A 21,155-nucleotide genomic window follows, 5' to 3' on the forward strand; every position below is an offset into this window, starting at 1 on the left:
AAAGGGTAGTGGTTGTGACTTGATGAGCACGGTAATATAGATTCAAGGAAAAAAGCTCCATTAAGGAGATGCACACAAGTCATGTTGAGATAATGACTACAACGAAGGTTTGGATTTCACAATTAGGGTAGCATTGTTGTTCCCAAATAAGAGTTTAGTATAGTGGTTTTGGCAAGTAGAAGATAATGTGAGAAATATGATGGAGAAGGAAAGAAGAACATGAGGTAGCTTGGGGTCTAGGGAAGGTTTGCTGAGCGCAGCATATGACAAGGAGGATACTGATGGAACAGTCTCCCAGAGGAATTGGGAGGCGAAAGCTTCAATAGAATGGTGAACAGATTTTCCTTGTGTGGTAACAGGAACACTGCTATAGATAAATTTAAGGGAAGTTTGTGGGATTTTTATTTTCTAATTAAAATTTGGTTAATTTTTCTTTTATTTTAGAAGTCAGGGCTCTTGATGACATTAGTAAATCTGTGTTCTTTTTCAGGAATAATTTTGAGATTGTTTTATTTATTTGTCAATTCAAAGTAATTAATCTTTGCCTTTCTGGGGATGTTCTTATTTGGACTAATTAAGGTAAAAACAGTTTAGTGTGAAATATATCTACTGATGCTCCCATTATGATTAACACACATAAAACAAAAATATCTTTCATTTCTACAGATAATTTCTATGTTACATGGGGAGCTCGACATAATTCAGGAATAAGGTCAGCCCCAGGACAACCTTTGCCTCCACATGGAAAACCACTTGGAAAACTAAATTCTGCAGATCTTAAGGATGTTATTAAAAAGGTATAATATGAATAATGAATTTGAATTGGGATTTGGTCATGATTAAAGCCATTTTCAAAATATTTATTGTAAGTTTTTTGAGGGCATGAAGTGAAAGATCTTAGAATAGGCAAAACCGGTTTGTATCTTTTGGAATTTAGCCCAGTGTGGCAGATCTAAGTAGGTGCACATGCGCTTACACAGGTTAGTGTAAAATTGCTAGGATACATGCTGGAAAAAGGTATCTGAGGTTGGAACTATTAAAAAGGCTTAATATTAATTGGGAAATATAACTGCTAATATTATATTAACAGTTAATATAATATTAACTTTTCATTCTAGAGCGGTGGTCTCAAACTTTAGTGAGCATTAGAATCACTTTGAGAACCAGAAAATATTGATGGCTGGGTCCCATCCGGAGAAATCTGAATTCAATAGGTACTAATCTGAATCTGAAAACAATCAGAAGAGAATCCAAATTTCTGAGACACTTCCAAATGATGTTGATGCTGCTGGTTCACTGAAACTTTTAGTAGCACTGTCCTATGGAGTTTTGTTTGTTTTGTTTTTGAGATTAATTATAATAAGAAGAAACAGTATTATATATGATTACTTTAAAAATTAATATTTATAGTGGAAGTTAGTATGGATTTTATATCAAGAAAAGTCTTTCATGGTCTAGTAAATTTATTTGTTTGCCTGCAATGGATATTGAAAAGTTTGGGAATGTGCGAAAGTTGTTAAATATGTGAAAGCTGTCCTTTCTCTCTTTCTTCACTCTATCACATAGCTCCTGGCAGGGCATGCTACCTCTTTGTGGGCTTTTGGTTCATTGCTGAGCTGTGTGTAAGAACAAGAGTTCACAAAATATCTTTAGGCAGTACGTTTTGAGAGTTTGGGGATTGTTTTATAGTCTGTGCACACTGATTTGATGTGTAACAAGTGGTAAAAATTTGAGAGCTTTTGAAGTCTTTATAATTAACCTGCTATCTTACACTGCTTTTTACTAGTTATATTAATGGTGTTCAAAAGTAACTGACTGTTGTGGACCTGTGAACTTGTTTGACATCATGTAAATTTTTCCTTACAAAGTGCCATAAAGCTGGATTACTGGATAGATAAAAGAGTGTGAAACAACATGAATATACTTAACCCCTTTTCTTGAGGGCACCAAAAATATAATCTCTTAATCTAGATAACTAACATTTTATTATGTAATTTGGACTTATATTCATTATATAATACGCTTTGTGATCTTTTGAAGGGTCTTATTCATTATGGACGAGATAACCAGAATTTAGATATTTTACTTTTCCAAGAAGTCCTGGAATATGTGTCTAGGATAGACAGAGTGCTGAGTTTTCCTGGAGGTTCACTTCTGTTAGCCGGATGCAGTGGTGTAGGTCGTCGGACCATCACTTCTTTAGTCAGTCATATGCATGGAGCAGTGCTGTTTTCACCAAAGATTTCCAGGGGATATGAACTGAAGCAGTTCAAAAATGATCTCAAACATGTGAGTGACTCACAGTCTTTTGTTTAATTTGGTTTTAAATCACAGTTAGTTATTCTAAAAGCCTTTAAAGACCTTTAAATCTCTGATATGCAACATAGTCTTTATTTTAATTTTGATGATTGTTTTCTCCATAATTGTTACAAAATTATGTTTTTAGCTCTCAGCACCCCAGATTATGGGATGTTATATCGATAGGTAAGCTAAACAAAAAGATGGCATTTAGGACATATGTAGGTGTATTTAAAAATTATCCTCTAGCTTTTAATGTCCTAGATGTAAAATAATTAAATTTCCTCCCAGTAGTATTTGTTTATGAACTGGATTTACTTTCCAAACTATATGGCTAAATTTTGATTATTCAGTGGATTTGCTTTCTAGACTATATGGCTAAATTTTGATTACTCAAATATCAATCAATAAAAACAACTTAGTTTACATACAGAATGAAAGTTTTTACCTGTGCCAAAAATATTTAATGTGTACCAAAATGTGTTTTCTTATTGTGCAGGTGCTACATCTTGCAGGTATTGAAGCACAACAAGTAGTTTTACTTCTTGAGGATTATCAGTTTGTACATCCTACATTTTTGGAGATGATCAATAGCCTTTTGTCTTCAGGCAAGTAAATGGGTTCTATTTAAAGAAAATAAAAGTAATGTAAAAATTATTCAAGTACAGTGATCTTATATAAAATTATGTTTCAGAGAATACTTGGCATAGCTTGACATGGGATTAAACATTAAACATGCTCAGAGCAGGAGAACTGAGAAACCCTGTTTTTATAAAACCAAGAGATTGTGGAATTATATAAAAATGATGATTAAATATTGAATATTGATGAATATACTGAAAAATTGGCCCTCTTAACACACTTTTGGTGGGACTATTATAAGTTATACCCTTTTAGGAAAGTTATCAACCAGTACTTATTTAAAAAATGTGTTATAACTGGGCTTCCCTGGTGGTGCAGTGGTTAAGAATCTGCCTGCTCGGGCGTGCCTGGTGGTGCAGTGGTTGAGAGTCTGCCTGCCGATGCAGGGGACGCGGGTTCGTGCCCCGGTCCGGGAGGATCCCACATGCCGTGGAGCGGCTGGGCCCGTGAGCCATGGCCACTGAGCTTGCCCGTCCGGGGCCTGTGTTCCGCTACGGGAGAGGCTACAACAGTGAGAGGCCCGTGTACCGCAAGAAAAAAAAAAAAAAAATCCGCCTGCTAATTCAGGGGACACGGGTTCAAGCCCTGGTCTAGGAAGATCCCACATGCTGTGGATCACCTAAGCCCGTGCGTCCCAACTACTGAGCCTGCTCTCTAGAGCCCTTGAGCCACAACTACTGAAGCCTGCGCGCCTAGAACCTGTGCTTCACAACAAGAAAAGCCACCGCAGAATAGCCCCTGCTCCCCGCAACTAAAGGAAGCCTGCCGCACAGCAACGAAGACCCAATACAGCTAAAAATAAAGAAATAAATAAATTTAAAAAATGTGTTATACCCTTTGATACAGAAATTATATTATGTGTAGAAATTTAACCTATAGAAATAAAAGAACTAGTATGTAAGGGAATATGTAGTATAATTTGTAAAAAAATTTGATAGAACCTCACTGTCCGTCATTAATGGAATAATTGAATAATTATAATGTGGCCTTAAATGGGGTTATATAATAGCAGATATATTTCAGATATATGAGGTCTCATATTTCTCGAATTGTGTTGTACTCTTCTTGTCTCTGGAGCCACCTGACCTTTTTGGTGATTTCCTGAGGAGAATACCTGCAATTTCCTGCAATTCTTCCTTTTCTGAAGAATTTATGAAGTTTATTATAATCTCCTTATAATGCATAACCACTGTTAGTAGAATTGGTATGAGGTAGCTTCGTTTTAAACTTGGACTAAGTATTTTGGTACTTAAGTACAAAGTAAACCTTGTTAAAAACTAGTTTTAACTATATGAATTGTTCCATTCTATTTCACCCGAGGACAAAATTTGCATGATGCTCATGTTCCACTCAGGTTTTAATAAATACTTGTTTTGTATCGTGCTAGGTAGACTCTGGGATAAAATAGTTTTTTTTTTTTTTCAGAAGTTAACAGCTTTGGTTGAAGGAAACATTTATAAAGTGAGGTATCTACACTTTAGTGCTCAAATGAGAAAGACTCTAGTTACACAAGTGGTAGGTCAATTTCTGTCAAAGTGAAGGGAAATGGTATAGTGAAAGTGGTATGTCTTGAGCAAGCTTGAAGTGTTTGCGGCCCTTTTTATAAATAATCTCTTCTGATTTTTAAGGTGCACATTCCTGCATATTGCTTAAATTGTCACTAGATGGAGACCTTGTTCATTTTGGCTGAGATAAACTTGTAGGCCAGATATATACAGGGTTTTTGTATTTTTGTTTTGGTTTTAATTTCTGAAAGCAAACATCCAGATAAGCATTAACCCAGTAATTATTTTTATTGTAAGATAAATTGGTCTTTTTATCAAGATATAATAGCAAAAATCATAAATAAAGCTAAATTTTGGTAAAGTTAAATTTTGACAACGTTTTTGGCAAAAAAAGTATTTGAAAAATACTTTCAGAGAAAGTACTCAATAGGCCTTTTTGTCTCTTTTTTGTATTTCAAATTCTTGTTCCCTATAGAATATGTAAATAGAGCTAGCTTTCTTTACCAAATTTAAGAAATCGAGGGTATCTTGGTATGGCTGAAATTTAGAGGAAGACATAGAGCACATTTATGTGTGTATGCATTTGAATATGTACATCCTTGGTGGTTGGGAAGCAGTCTGGTACCTCTGAGATTAACCTAAAGAAAAGTAGGTATTCAAACTATGTTGGGCTCTACATGAATGCAGCAAAAGAATTTTCATTTAATCTTACAGTTTCTTGTGAATTACAAATATGTTGGTTTAACAAATATTTATTAAATAACTGGATTTATGGTGGTGAACAAGACAAGCTTCAAACCCTCTATCAAATTCTTATAGTCTTAATCACCTTTGATTTGACTTTCATCATTCTGTTGTATAGTAGCAGGCCATGACTAGTTCTCCTGATTTCTAGTACAAGTTCATTCATTCATTTGATAATTCATTTTTCATTTATTTAACAAATATTTATGTTTTAGATACTTGCTAAGAATGCCCTAAGGTTAATATTGATCATGATCAAATATTTGCCCTCCGGAAATTCAGAATCTAATTGGGCAGGAAAGGGAAGTAATTCATTCATTATTAAATGATGTGGTAAATGCTAAACAGTGATGTTTGGATACTATACACAAGAGAAAGGAATGCTTTGCCTAGCATGTGGGTATTCAGGAAAGTCTCATGGACATAGCAGTTGACAAAGTAGTGTCTTGAGGGATAAACAATAATATTAGGGGAAGATAAGGGGCAGAGGAAGACTGTGGGTATAATATTCCAGGAAGAGGGAGTATTTCATTAAATTTTTGGAACACAAAGAAGTTCATTGAGGCTAGAATACAAGGTCTTGTGGGGTTGGGGTAGAGAAGGACTTGGAAAAGCAGATAGATGGCTAGATTATGAACTGTCTTTAATGGTTTGCTTAATCAACTGAAGGCTATAGATGTAGATTTGTGAATAATATAGAGGGTGATAGGGTTTGTTTATTTTTGAAAACAAAGCTTGAATAACATCAGATTATTTGATTACAAAAATAGAAGAAGCATTGTGTGTGTAAAATGTGTTTTGAATTAGTGTAATGCAGGTAAAACTCAAAAGAAATGTAATGTTCTGTAGGTGAAGTTCCTGGACTCTACACTCTTGAAGAATTAGAGCCCTTGCTGTTGCCTCTTAAAGATCAGGCTTCACAGGATGGTTTTTTTGGACCAGTCTTCAATTACTTCACATATAGTAAGTGCCATAGAATTCATTAATCAATTTAAACTATGTTTCATATGAAATAAATACCATTTAATTTGCATTATTTTCTCATTAGCAAATAAGTAGCATAAAGGCTAACCTATAATAAAAACAAGTTAGCAAAATTTTAGTGAAAGGGAAGGGTGAAAGTATGGTAATGTTCTTTGGAATATTTACTTTGTTGCCTTTGTTTTCATGTGGTGAAATTTGTGCTTTAGTACCTCCTATGTTAGAGAATTATTGAACTATTTAGATTGTGCCAGACTCTGTAGTGTTATTTTTTTGGAACTAAAGAAAGTTTGATTACTGCAGGAGTAGTTTCATGTGCACTGTAGATATCTAAAATTGATAAACAAAAAATAAGGCAATGATGGCAGCACCCAGACATGACTATTACATTGATCTTTATTTTTCTAAAAGAACATTTATTATTGATGAAATAGAGACAGTTGTTAAAGAGCTACCCTCCCTTCTGTCCACTTCAAGTTTACAAGGAAATTCTACTACACCGTTAAGAAACAGATCATCTCAATGCTATTTTAAACTGTTTCAGAACATAGAAAATAAAGGAAAGTGTCCAACATAGAAAATAAAGGAAAGTGTCCAAAATCCTTTTTACAAAGGGAAAATGATATTGTCATTGAAAGAAGGAAAAGGTATTTCTCCTAAAAGAAAACCAGAGATCAGTTTTGCTTGTGAATAATGAAACAAAAATCCTTGAAAGAAAAATTACAAAATAGAATCCAGTGTCATGTTTGAAAAGTAACAGCAGTATCATACCTTTCTGGATCTTTTATCCTAGCATACACACACACACACACACACACACACACACACACGTATTTTTTAACCAAAATAAAAATTATACTGTAATACTGTTTCATAGCTTGTTCTTTTTATAAACAGCTCCTACCATCCCATTTCAAAACATTTTAATTTCATAAAACCAGACCATATATAGGTTTCTTCAATTATTATTACTGTAATATTCCAAGAGTATAATTTTCTTATTTTTTAGGAATTCAACAAAACTTGCATATTGTCTTGATAATGGATTCTGCAAATTTAAACTTCATAATAAACTGTGAGAGTAATCCTGCTTTGCATAAGAAATGCCAGGTGTTGTGGATGGAGGGTTGGTCAGATAGCAGTATGAAGAAAGTAAGTTTAATGTTTAAATATGGAAGTAAAAAGTAAGCACATTTTTTTTAAAGTTATTGATTGTCACAACTTCTCTTTGGTGTTTATTATAATATTACCTTAATTGTGGCACTGAAAATCTCTCATAAGTTTGAAAATAACTCTTTTCTTCATACTCTTGTATTTGATAGTTTAGTTGAGTATAGAATTTTAGGTGGAAGATTATGTTCTTAATTAAGGACCACAGATATTATTGTACTTTAAAAATTTTATACATTTCATTATTTAGCCTATTATAGGCTAGCTTATGATAAAGATATCACAGCAATAATATTAGCTGTTGTTTAAATTAAAATTTAGATGCTTTTTAAAAAATCTGTCATTGCTATGATATGTGTTCAGAGGGGGAAGAGTTTAAATTGTGAACTTATAGCACCGTCTCAGCTGGAAGCCTTTTATATTGCTTCATTTGAATTAATAATAATTTTCAATATTATCTCTTTGAATGATACTCATATTCCCAATCATTCATTTCTTTATTTTTGTATAGTAGAAGTGCAGACTAATGCCTGTCATGATTCAGAGGAAGGAGTGTAATTTGAGATAATAGACAAGGTTTTAGAGTTGAGATGATATTTTAGTTAGATTTCAGTAAGTAGGTAAAGGAGAGGAAAGTTATTCTAGTCTGTGGAGGCCAATGAACAAGAGGTATTCATTAAGAATTAGTAATTATTGGGTGCCTAATACATGCCACTATTCCATATATTGGGGATATAGCAGAGAAGAAGACAAAAGTCCCTGCCCTCATGGAATTTACATTCTTTTGGGGGATATTTGGGGGGAAAGCTTTCTAGGTGAAGAACCTGAGATGAGAGCATGCCTGGTGATTCTGAGGATCAGCAAGAAGCCAGTTCATTTGTAACAGAGCGATAAAGGGGAGAGTAGTTGCAGATGAGGTCAGTGAAGTAAGAGAAAGGTTAGGGTGGGGCTTTGGACGCTATTATAAGGATTTTGGCTTTCCTGGAAACAAGTAAGGGATCCCTTGGAGGCTTTTGAGCAAAACTATTCTAATGTTTTAATGGTAATACTCTGGCTTCTGAGCTGAAAATAGACCATAGAAGACAAGGAGGAAGCAGTCATAAAGCTATTGCAGTAATTCGGCAAGAGACGAGGATGGCTTGCTCTCAGGATGTAGTGGTAGAGGTGGTGAGAAGTGGTAGATACTGGGTATGTTTTGCAGTAGAAACGATAAGATTTGTTGACAAATTGTAATAAGGTGTAAGGGAAAGTGAGGAGTTAAGGATACCTCCAAGTCTGTTGGCTTGAGCACCTGGAAGGATGGAATACCTGTCAGTTGAGGGGAGACTCTGAGAAGAACATTTTGGGAGGAGAATATGAGGCTTTCAGTTTTAGATGTGTGAAATATGAGGTGTTAAGACATCTGAGTTGGAAGATTGAGAAGACATTTGGATATATGAGAACAGGGGAAAAGGTCAGGCATACAGGTAAAATTGTGGGAATTATCAGAGTATAGCTGGCATTTAAAGCTGTGAGAAAAAATATCACTAAGGAAGTGAATATTGGCAAAGAGAGGAGAGATGCAAAGGCCGAACTCTGGGGCACTTCAACATTAAGAGGTTGAGATGAAGAACAGGAACCAGCAAAGGATACTGAGAAGGAACTGCTTGGGAAATAGGAAAGCAGGAGAGCGTGTAGACAAGTGAAGCCTAGAAGACAGCATTTCAAAGGAGTGAGGAAGGATGAATGGTGACACATGAAGGTAGACAAGGCCTGGGAACTGATCGTTGCATTTAACAGCATGGCGTTCATTAGTGACTTTGAAGCAGTTTCAGTTAGTAGTGGAGAAAAAACATATTGACATGCGTTTCAGAAAGAATGAGAAGAGTGGAGAGTGAATATGGTTGCCTCTTTTGAGGAATTTTGTTATGAAGTAGAAGATAAAAATGGATCAGTAACTGGAGGAAGTGGGGGTTAAAATGTTTTCTTTCTTTTTTAAAAAAATTTTAAGTTGAGACAAACTGTAGCATTTTCATACACTGTTGGGAATGCAAAAAAGATGCAAAACATGTATGTTACATGAAAGACAGGGGAAAATTGCTAGAGCAACATCCTTGGGTAGTAGACAGCATATGGGTCTATTGCACAAATGAAACGATTAAGGATAGGCCTTTGCTTGTAGAATGGAAGCATTATCCTTAATAACAGGAAGGGAAGCAGAGTACAGGGGCACAGTTCCAAGTAGGTGGGCAAGTGTGGTATGGGAAGTTTTGGACACTTCTGGATGTTTCTATTTTCCCAGTGAAATACGAGGTAAGATTATCACTTGAGAGAAAAGTTGAGGGAACAGATTTTGGAGTCTTGAAGAGAGATTAGAGGATATGCAAAATAGTAGTTTGGAAGAGGGAAAGAGTGAAAGGTTTAGGAGAATGGAATATAATAGCTAGGTAGCATTAAGGGTTCACGTGAGGTTAGTGATTATAAAGTTCAGTGAGGCCAATCAGCATAGTTGTGTGTTTTTTCTCCAATTACATGTGCACTCATAGGTGCAGACCTTCAATAGGTGGTGACTTGCATTTAACCAGGATTGGGGCTTTGCTCTGCTACTCGAGTATGACAAAGCAAGTGAAGGCCAAGGGAGCTGAGAAATTATGGTAGGAAGATGGTGAATGACAGTATAAAGGTTGTTAAATTAATAGATCGTAGGTCTTGGTGGAGTCTGAGGATGATTGACATTGCAAATGGAATGAGCTGGGAAGGCAGGAGTGTAGTGGTAGAAGAGTGGGATGTTTGAAAGTGAGATTATGAAATGATTGCAGTTGCTGTTCGTGACAGGATATCAGGGTGTGACCCTTTGAAGTGGGGGTGAGTGGCCGGGAAAAAGGTGATAGAAAACAGAAGGAGAAGAATTCAAGGAATCGAGAGGTCAGGGTATTAATAGGAATTAATAGGGTTAATATACTTATTCAATTCTTTTTAGAAAGTGCCATTTTTATCCCCAAAGAGGGAGAGTGGAGGCAAAGGGGAATGTGGGTAAATCCAGGCAGGAAAACTTTGCTAATGTAGAATATCGTTTAGGGATAGAATGTTTCCTACCCCTCCCAACTTTATTGAGGTATAATTGACACATAAAATTGTATATATTTAAGGTATACAACATGTTGTTTTGTATATTTTTATGTTGTGAAATGATTACCACAATCCCGCTAACTAATATAAGGGATAAAATTTTAAAGAAAGTTTCCAAAGAAACAAATTTCCATTGATTTAAAAGTGTATATTTAAAATATTCTCACAGTTGCTTAAGTGTTTTTTCAGAAATCAGTGAAGGTATTTGAAAAAATAAATGTTCTTTGGCTCAAGAACCATGGCACTTTCAAACTTTCCATTAGTTAAGGAATCTTTTGGCTTAATGGTTTATTCAGTCTGAGAAATTCAGAAAACGATTTTTTGACCTAATTACCTAGATTACTTGTACTTCCTCTTGTTAGGAATGTTAACTGTATCAGATGAAAGAAGTTGAAGGTTTTGGCTTAATTTTAAAATTTCAGAGTTCTACTTATTTATTTTCTTTTTCCCAGAAATAGAGTTAAAAATTTTTTTTGTATATTTTAAAATAGTATTCTTATAAGATTATAATATTTTCTTTAATAATGATGATATCTGTTCATGAAACTTTATTTTCTTATTTGTGATACTGGCAAAAACCTAGCTGTAGACAATAGATAGTTTTTAGAATTATCAATTATGTTGATGGCAGTTATGTTAATTATCAATTATGAAATTATTTTTGTTTAGTTTTAGTTATTTCTTATTTAAGAAAGCTAAGCTTTCTTCCTATTCCTTTATGCCATGAAGGCATTTTATTAGTTTGATGCCAAATAAAACATTTATTTTATTATTTTACTATTTTAAATGGCATCTGTGATTATTTTCTAATTCAATCAAAAATGTGATTTTCTTCATTTCAAAAACTCTAATCAGTTTTCAAGCGAGATGTTGAAGCTTTTCTATGTGCTATTAATTTGCAATACATTAATGGTTGATATGTGTCAAAATCTTGACTAGGAAATAATGTCCTCTAAAGAATCCTAGAAGAAAAGTCCAATTGAGACTGTTTCTTTTTTTCTTTTTTTGGTGTGTGTGTGTGTTAAAGGTTTTTTAACCTCTGATATTGGATTTACTTAAACTTTTTTCCTACTGAATTGAGGTTTAAAGAAATGCTCTTCCTATTTTAGATACCTGAAATGTTATTCAGTGAAACAGGTGGTGAAGAAAAATATAGCGACAAAAAAAGAAAAGAAGAAAAGAAAAAAAATTCAGGTAGTATTTTGATGAAATTGACTTTATCTGATTTTTATTGGTGAAATAATTTCTGATTTCTAATGTTATAGATCCATTAAAGATCCATGATGATTATGAACTGGAATAATGCTAAACTAACTAAGTTAGGTTTTTTGATGCAAACTAAACTTTAAAGCCCTCTTTTTTAAAAACTAATGTTTATGTCATTTCATATAGGACCTAACAGCATATCTGTTGTTTAAAATTAAGACATTAGAAATTTACATTTTTGACCCAGATGATCTAAAGGACTTACTTATATAGGGTTTTGGGCTAATAGCCTAAACTTTTCATATTAGCTTATCACTTAGGTATGTCAAAGCACTCAATTCATATGCAAAACTGTGTTATGATTCTTTGAGTATGGACATAATATTTTCTTAACTATAATGTTCTCATTATTTTCTCCATTTCCACATTAACTTTGACTGTGGTCTTTTTCTTTTATACCATAGCATATTTATTCATTTATTTAATCTAACCATCTAATTATTAAATATTTATTGAACTTGTTTTATATTAGGTACTGGACTGGATACTGGAGATGACTTAGGATAATCTAGTGGTAGCAAGAAATATGTTATATATAAACATAATATTTTGCCATAGCAGGATAAGTGATGGTAGAAGTTTATATGAAGTACATTGGAAAGTAAAGCCTCTACCTAGCAGATACTAAAGGAAATGCACTTTGCCCAGACAGGCAGTTTGGGGAAGGTCATTCTGGTTAGAGTGACTAGCATGGAAAAGGCTTGAAGAAATAAAATAGGCATTTTTATGGAACTATAAATACCCTGAAGGGCTAAGACATAGGATATAATAAATAGTAGAGTACTAGATGAAGAGAAAAAGGTAGACATGGTTGGGTAAGGAAGAACCTTCCATGTCATGCTAAAGAAGGAATTTGGATTCTGACTTGTGGGTAATTTGGAATAATTGAGAGATTTTTGGTAGAGATGTAACCAGAGGCTTGTTTTAGAAACGTAAGTCTCTGCGTCTACCCCTTTCTTCAGTTATGAAAAATAGATTAGTGTACGGAGAAACCAGAGGTACTGTAGACCAGTATAGAAGGCTATTGCCTTCTAATCTAAGAGGAAGAAATGGACTTGGGGAGATATTAGGAGGTAATCTAAAGAGGACTTGGTTATGTAATGGCTGTTGAATGCAAGGAAGAAGAAGGATGCAAGAATATTTTTCAGGGTTCTGCTTGGAAAATTCATTTGAAGTTGATTTTATTCACTGAGGTAGGGAATATAGAGGGAAATAGGTTGAGACCACGAGAGGGAGATGGTATGTTTGGTCATGTATATATTGGATCTAATGGGAGCTTGTTCTTAATTTTTTGGCTTTTGAAGTCCTGTTTCTCCCTGTGTAAATAAGAGTGGATAGGTGTTACTTGGTTTGGTATCTCTTTTCCATTCAAGTAGCTTTTAGTGAGCTTACTTTTGGATTACATGTTATGTAGTTCCAGTTAATTTATATGTTATGACAAGCTATAGATTTATCTTTCTTGCAGTAATAAAAATTGTCAGGGGAAATATATTACAGTGGAAGGATAGAGACCAATGAAATTAATAATACAAAATTAATAAGAAAAATGGAAGTTGTGAATGGATAGGAATGCCTGTGCACCTTTAAGGCAAAGATGTTATCTCATATTTATAATTTCATTGCGTAGAAGTATCTGGCAAGAATAAATATAGTTAAGTTCATTTTCTCTAATTCTTAATGGATCGTACTTATATTAAGTCATTTTTTTTCTCTTTCTAGTTGATCCTGATTTTCTAAAATCATTTTTATTAATCCACGAGTCTTGTAAAGCATATGGTGCTACACCAAGCCGATATATGACCTTTTTACGTGTGTATTCTGCCATTAGTAGCAGCAAGAGAAAGGAATTATTAAAAAGACAAAGTCATTTGCAGGTACAATATTGGTAATCTTAAATTATTTTATCTATACATAGGGGACAAGGATTATATAAATCACAATGCCATGTTGCCATATTTAATATAAATAAATATTGTACTGTATTAAATGTCTTGGAAAACTGTCTCACTTACCTGTCTTTATAGCCCACTAGATTATAGTAATGGTTTTGTAATTTTTTTTTTGTTTGAATAATTATTTCTTCACTGCATGGTATTTATGTGTTTTTGATAGTTTATGGTGCTGTCTTTAAATGTCTTTTTCATATGAATGTGTTTTAGAAATCAGAAATGCCTATTATTAACACGTAATATCCAATATTATGCTTTATAATAAACTTTAAATTATATTTATAATTATATTTTATAAATATATTCTTAAAATTATATTTTATAAACATATTCTTATCCATGTCACTTGACTTGGTACGTTCTGAACAGTTTTCTTTTTGTATTTCTCTAACTGCAGAGCTTAAACTTAAGTATGGTATTAGAATGTCAGCTTCAGATTCTGTCAGAGAGAATTTCCTCTGCCAAGTCCTTGCTTCTCTTTGTGAGGGTCGTAAACTAGGAACATTAATTGGCAGAGTTATCTTTATTCTTCTTTCTAATGATTCACTTTCATTTATATTAAGCCACTAACTCTACATGCTTTGGAGGGGTAATTTCCTGATTTAGTTCTCTATGGTGTTTCAGGTAAATCACTTAAACTCACTGAGTTGCAGCTTAATTGGGTGAATGTGTTGAGTACATTAGATAAAATTCAAATGTAAAGAACCAGCATGATGCCTGTCCTCTGTGCTGGGTGCTCAGTAAATACTATTTACATTCCTTTTTTTTGCCATTACTATCTTTCCAAATCTTCTGATTTGTTATATGACAAAAACCCAATCATATTAAAGAAGAGAGGGAATACTTTTCATGTTTATTCCTTGGATTATCCATGGGCCGTGGAATGGGGTGTTATAATGGCCAGGCATGTTATAATAGCCAGGGTCAAACAACCACCCAAAGAATAGCTGAAGCATTTTGAGTGATTGCTTACCAGACCCATTTGTAAGGCAGTCTCTTATAAAATAGTTGGGTAGCGGACAGACAAACCAAGTCACGTCCAATATAAAAAGAGTGGCCCCTGAGTCCTTCTGCCCAACCAATGAGACTGAAAAATGGGAAAGGTTTACAGAATATTTTTTCTTTTCTATTTTCCTTCCTGTCTAATGCAGTGAGTAAAAACCCTACTATTTAAGCTATCTAATATCTAATATATGTTGATCTGTTCAGCTTTACTGTGATGCTTTAAAATCTGTCTTTCTCTAAAGCCTCTGTGGAGTCTTTTACTACATCTTAATGAGTACACAGTTGAATAAATTATTATAATCAGCAAGATGAAAATACCTGAGTCCACTTGCAAATGTAGTATATGTACACATTTACATTTATGCTTGATTCTTTCTTATAGACTTTGTTTACTGTATGTATATAAAATTCCTTTTCTTTTAATACTGTCAATCAACATTTTATTAATGTAGGCTGGTGTATCTAAACTAAATGAAGCTAAAGCTCTCGTGGATGAACTGAACAGAAAAGCCGGAGAACAAAGTGTATTACTTAAAACTAAGCAGGATGAAGCAGATTCTGCTCTTCAAGAGATCACAGTATCAATGCAGGTAATGTTTAGAGTAAGCTCAGCGATGCAAACGTTAGAAAGGTCATTTATGCCTGATTGTCAGTCAGTGTGAAAATAACATTTTTACTTATGTGGATTTAAAAAATATTGCTTGTCTGTGCTGAGTAGACTGATAGCGTTATGTACTTGAACTTTTGTGGAAGAGTGTGTTATTTTCCCATATTGTTTGAAATCAAAACTATATTATCCTCAATTGTTCATACACTAATTTATCTATAATATAAAAATATAAACATTTTAATTGGTATAGATTTGTCTGTAACTGATTTTGTTTACCCTCTGTTAGTTAATATTTCCTTTTATTTTTCTTAATATCTCTTTTAGGCTTCAGGGGTTTTCCCTGTTTTAAATATTCTCAAGATTTACAAAATAAATCTTTATTCATTCTATTTATACTTTCATGATATTTTTAATATTTTGTTTATATCCTCTTTTAACATTGCCTTTCTTTTGTTGAACCCTCTCAAGGGAGATTTCTCTCTGTTCTTTCTTGCTTGGGTATTCTTTTACATTTGCACACCCTCTCAGTATGCTCCTGTCCATTACCTTGCTTTTTAGTACTGATTACATACTGATTACCACCAAATCCATCTTTTTTGTCCTTCAGCCTTATCCTTCCTCTGAACTTCAGACTCAAGTAGCTGATTATCTGTTAGACATGTCTTCTTGAAAGTCTCACAATTCAAAACAGATTAAAAACTGAACTTATAATTTCCTTTTCTGTATTCCTTTCCTCAGTTTATGGTACTACACTATAGCTAATTATTCAAGACAGAATTTATAAATTATGTTAGATTTCTGTTCCCTCAATTCATGACTCTAATGAATCATTAAATTCTGTTAGTTTTACCTCCCTGATTTGTCTTAAATATGTTTCCCCATCTCAATGTGGGTGACTATTAACCTTACTTGAAGTCCAATGCCTCTTTTATTTAAATTAACTTCAGTGTTTATCAGACTAGTGTATATATCTCAGTAAAAGTAAATAGCATAAAAAAGTCTTAAAAATAACAAAGTTGGAGGGCTTATGATATAAAGACTTACTATAAAGCTGCAGTAGTCAAGGTAGGGTAATATTGGTGTAATGATAGGCATAGCGACTATCGGAACCCTGTGGCATCCAGAAACAGACTCATGCATACATGGTCAATTAATTGTATACAAAAATACTGTTTAAATGGGGAAAGGGTGATCTTTTTAAAAAGTGGTACTGGAATATTTGGAGATCCATGAAGAGAGGAAAAAAAAAACCTCAAGCCTTTACCTTACAACTTATATGAAAAGTAACTCGACATGGATCATAGACCTAAATGTAGAGCATAAAATTATAAAACTTTAGAAGAAGATATGAGAGAAAATCTTTATGATGTTGGGTGAGGCAGAGCTTTCTTAGATATGATACCAAAATAGAAGAAGAAAATAAATGATAAATAGGATCTTATCAAAATTAAAACCTGTGCTCTTTGAAATAAATTCCAAAGAAAATGAAAGGCAAGTCACAGACTGGGAGAAAATATTTACAAACATGTATTTGATAAAAGACTTGTATCCAGCATGTATAGAAGTGATTACAACTCAATACTAATAAAACTAACAATACAATTTAAAAATAGGCAAAAGATTTGAACCTGCCCTTCATGAAAAAAGACTTATAAAGGGGCCAGTAAATATATGAAAAGATAGATGCTCAACATCATTAATCAGCAAGGAAATGTAATCCTCTTATTTTTTAGTATGAGACCTCATTCTAGCCCTTAGCTTTGTAGTGCTTAGCCTGGTAATTACAAATCCAGAGCTTCTTTGACTGAGTTTCTCAGAAGAGTAACCTTTTTTCCAAACTTCTGATAGTTGGGAAGGGGAGTGGTATGACTCCATAAACTGCGTATTTAAAAATGTGTTCTAAATATTCTGTGAAGACTTCACAAGCCCTCAGCTATTTTTTAATTTTCATCAGCCACCTGCAGCATTCTCTCCTAGAGCCTTCTGGCTTGTTTCATTTTTTGCCTGGTTACAGCTGCTGTCCTGAGATCATTCTTTATCATCTTGGTTTACGCCTTCGTTTCTGTGGAGCCTATCCCCAAAAGCTTTGTGAGAAAGGATACATGGGCGATAAATTTTGAGATCTCACATATATGAACATTCTTCTCTGTCCTTGGTTGGTTGGTTGGTTGTGTGCTGGGAATAGTATTCTGGATTTTGAAGGCATTGTTCCATTTTCTCCTAGATTCCATTGTTGTGATTGAAACACTCAAAGCTATTTTAATTCCTGATCTGTTTTGGGGTGACTTGTTGTTTTTTATTTTCTCACTTGGAATCTATTTTAGATCTTTGTTTCCATTTTTCTGAAAGATGTGGTGATTTGCTTTGGTTTAGGTTTATTTTCATCTACTGTGTCCAGTGTGGGTTCTTTCTACCTGAAAATTTATCTCCTTCAGTTCTGGGAAATCTCCTTAAATTATTCTATTGATAAATCCTTTTCCTTTATTTCTCTGTTCTTGCTTTTTAGAATTCTTATTATTTGGGCTTTGGGCTTACTGGTCTGGTTCTCTAATTTTCTTAATATTTTCTCACTTTTTTTCTTCTCTATGTGCTCTACTTTCTTCAAAATTTCTTCAACTTTATTTTTTAACCCTCCTATTGAGTTTTTCATTTCTGTTAAATTATTTCTCAGGAGATTTAAAAAAATCTCTAGATGTTTCCTTTTGGCAGTAGTGTCCTTATTTGTTATTGTCTCATTGTTGCAGTATCTCCAACTAGCTCTCAGAGGATATTTTATGAAGTTTTATTTTTCCTGAATATTTTTTTTCTTCTGAATATGTTTTATTATTATTTTTCTTACATGATTGCTTTATTCTCAGTTAAAGAATAATTCTTAGTTATTCACAAAAAAAGCTTTCTTTTCATGTTTGGTCATCTTCATTGAAAATCTGAGCGTGGAAGGGAGGTTTGTTTATTGTGAACTTCTCAAGAGGAGAAGATCTGGACTGATTTGAATGGCATAAGCAAAAGATTTCACCTGGCATGTCAAAATAAATTCCTTGGCAGATGGAAAATCTTCAAAGCAATAACATTTGCAGATAATTGATGATTATATACACATTCAGTGTTTACAAGATAAATTTATGGACTGCCTGACCTGGAAGTAATAGATCAGATAATAAATTTAATTTTCATACTGTAAAACTTGAGCATAATTTTTTATCAAGGAATTTTAGAACCCAAGTAATATAAATATTTATCTGAAGCAGCTAGTCATTTTTATTGTTAAGAATATCTATCAAATACTTTTATTTCCCTTCAGGAAATTGAAGGCATCGTTCCGTATTCTCCTAGCTTCTGTTGCTGCGATTGGAACGCCTTTAAATTTCTTACCTTTAAAGAGTAATTTGAAAAATGTAAAAGCTTCATAAAGAATAATATCATTGATAACTATATATTTACAAAAGGAAAATATTCAGCACTCCCTGTGCCTATGTACCTTCAAACTAGTGAACATTATTAAGATACATTGAGTACTATGCTATTCTTTTCTCTGGACTGTTCTGGGAAGAGGTATTTCTAAGACTGTAGCTAATTGTATTACTTAGTAGAGACCCAGAAGAATAACTCTGCATCTTGTATTATAAGTTAATAATTTTGCTCAACTATAAATTGGAGACATTTCTGTTTGTTATTTTATACATAAGTATGGTAGGGAGAGACAGCTTAAATACCAAACCATACAACTTTTAAAGCTAGCAACTCTAGGTTTGTGACATAAGGAAAGAACACACTAAATGCTGTAGTCACTCAGAATAGATATAACTTACAATTGGAATAGTTTAATAAAACACGAAGCACGTGAATTGGGCCTGTAAGGGTGATTTTGATATTGTGGAGATGGAGAAAAGAACTTTCCCTGTTGAGGAGCGGTAGCAGAGATACACAGGTAGAAATGCTTGTGGAACATAGAAGATATCAATTGCGCTCACGTGTCAGGTACCTGAAGAATCAATATATTGGCAATAGGACACAAGGCGTTAGTATTGTTCTTGTTGTTGGTTTAAACAACAGAAATTTATTCCAGTTCAGGAAGGGAGAGAGAGAGAGAAGAAAACTCTCTGGTCTCTTCTTTTTTTGATTTAATTGAGATATAATTGACTCATAGCACAATATTAGTTTCAGGTGTACAATGATTCTGTATATGTATATAATGTGACATGATTACCACAATAAGTCTAGAGAGGATGCCAAGCATTAGTTTTTAAACTCCTTGAATGATTATAATATGGTTGAGAATCACTGTTGTTACGATTCTTGGAAGGTTTCTTGACAAATTTTTTCCCTTGGTTTTTTTTATAGTATAATAAATAAATAAGTCAGACACAAACATTCATAATGTTCATCCATTTTTATATATGTGAGACCCTTGATTTTTGTATTCATGAGCAAAGAGGTCATGTGTTAATATATCATTTAGTGTTCTTTGAATCTTTACTAATTTTTGTTCATATATTTGCCATATTATTGTGTCATGATTTCAATTAATTTTTTTTTTAAAGCCTGCTCGTTTTTTTAAATGCTTGGCTATTTATTTATTTATTTATTTATTTATTTATTTATGGCTGTGTTGGGTTTTCATTTCTGTGCGAGGGCTTTCTCTAGTTGCGGCAAACGGGGGCCACTCTTCATCGCGGTGCGTGGGCCTCTCACTATCGCGGCCTCTCTTGTTGTGGAGTACAGACTCCAGACGTGCAGGCTCAGTAGTTGTGGCTCACGGGCCCTGTTGCTCCGCGGCATGTGGGATCTTCCCAGACCAGGGCTCGAACCTGTGTCCCCTGCGCTAGCAGGCAGATTCTCAACCACTGCGCCACCAGGGAAGCCCTCAATTAATTTTTGTCTAAAATAAAGTCTAGAAACAAACTTCTAATATACTATAGATTGTCTCTAAGAATTATTAGTATTCTACTATTAGAATTATAGAAGACTTCTATTTTCAGTTTTCTTATTTATGAAATAAGCATAATAATATTTATCTCAGGGTTGTTACAAGTGTTAAATGTGTATTATTATGATCATTTTCTAAATTATGCATTTCAGACATGTTTGATTTTTAAATAGTAAGCATTTAATACTTTGCTATTCAGAAAAAAATAAATAAAGCATACTTCTTAATAGTAAACATAAAGTAATTTATATCATCAGTTTCCTAGGCATTTTAGAAACTCTTATGCCAATTAATATTAGAAAAGCATTTAATAGAAAGTGCTATTTTAAAATAACATTTTTGGTATCATGCTTTTAAATGTTGAGTGCATTAAAATTGATTGGAATGCTATTTAAATATTCCTGTAGGATGCTAGTGAACAAAAGACAGAACTTGAAAGACTAAAACACAGAATAGCAGAAGAAGTCATTAAAATTGAAGAAAGGAAAAACAAAATTGATGATGAATTAAAAGAAGTACAGGTAAGTTTAAAAAAAAAAAGAAACAGTGTAAGAGCCATTTACATTTTTGATTACCAACTTTACATAGGAGTTTAAAGCATAAGTCACTTTCTAATAGTATTATCAATGTGGCTTTCACTCAATACTATTTATAAAAGAGAAGCAGGAAGGAAAATCTGCTAGGAGGAGTAAGCAAATTAACTGATGGTTGTTAAAAATAATCTTTGTTTTGTGTGAACCATGTTGTTTTGACTGTAGAGGAAAAAATATTTTGTAGATAAATTAAGATAAACTCTTAGGCTTTTTTTCTTGAGACTTGATTAAATAAGCAAACAAGTCTTAGCATATAAAGAGCCTCTTGAAAATGGCAAATTGTCTCAAAACAAATTAGATTTTCCAAATTAGACTGTTGTAGTTATGGTGAGAAGAAACTCTTACTTTCTCAATTTG

General features: G+C 33.4%; 1 protein-coding gene across 1 annotated transcript in view; it reads left to right on the plus strand.

Annotated features, from left to right (window-relative positions):
• DYNC2H1 (dynein cytoplasmic 2 heavy chain 1) overlaps positions 1–21,155 on the plus strand; it is a 369,596-nt gene that overhangs the window by 104,434 nt on the left and 244,007 nt on the right. Inside the window, exons 48-56 of the mRNA XM_024768920.1 lie at positions 667–797; positions 2,041–2,289; positions 2,798–2,906; positions 6,039–6,152; positions 7,180–7,322; positions 11,558–11,642; positions 13,434–13,588; positions 15,121–15,258; positions 20,613–20,726. Of these exons, the coding sequence (XP_024624688.1) occupies positions 667–797; positions 2,041–2,289; positions 2,798–2,906; positions 6,039–6,152; positions 7,180–7,322; positions 11,558–11,642; positions 13,434–13,588; positions 15,121–15,258; positions 20,613–20,726 (1,238 nt within the window). The remainder of the gene's footprint in view (positions 1–666; positions 798–2,040; positions 2,290–2,797; positions 2,907–6,038; positions 6,153–7,179; positions 7,323–11,557; positions 11,643–13,433; positions 13,589–15,120; positions 15,259–20,612; positions 20,727–21,155) is intronic.

Source organism: Neophocaena asiaeorientalis, unplaced genomic scaffold, assembly GCF_003031525.2.
Source record: "Neophocaena asiaeorientalis asiaeorientalis breed wild unplaced genomic scaffold, Neophocaena_asiaeorientalis_V1.1 scaffold151, whole genome shotgun sequence".
Classification (NCBI taxonomy): domain Eukaryota; kingdom Metazoa; phylum Chordata; class Mammalia; order Artiodactyla; family Phocoenidae; genus Neophocaena; species Neophocaena asiaeorientalis.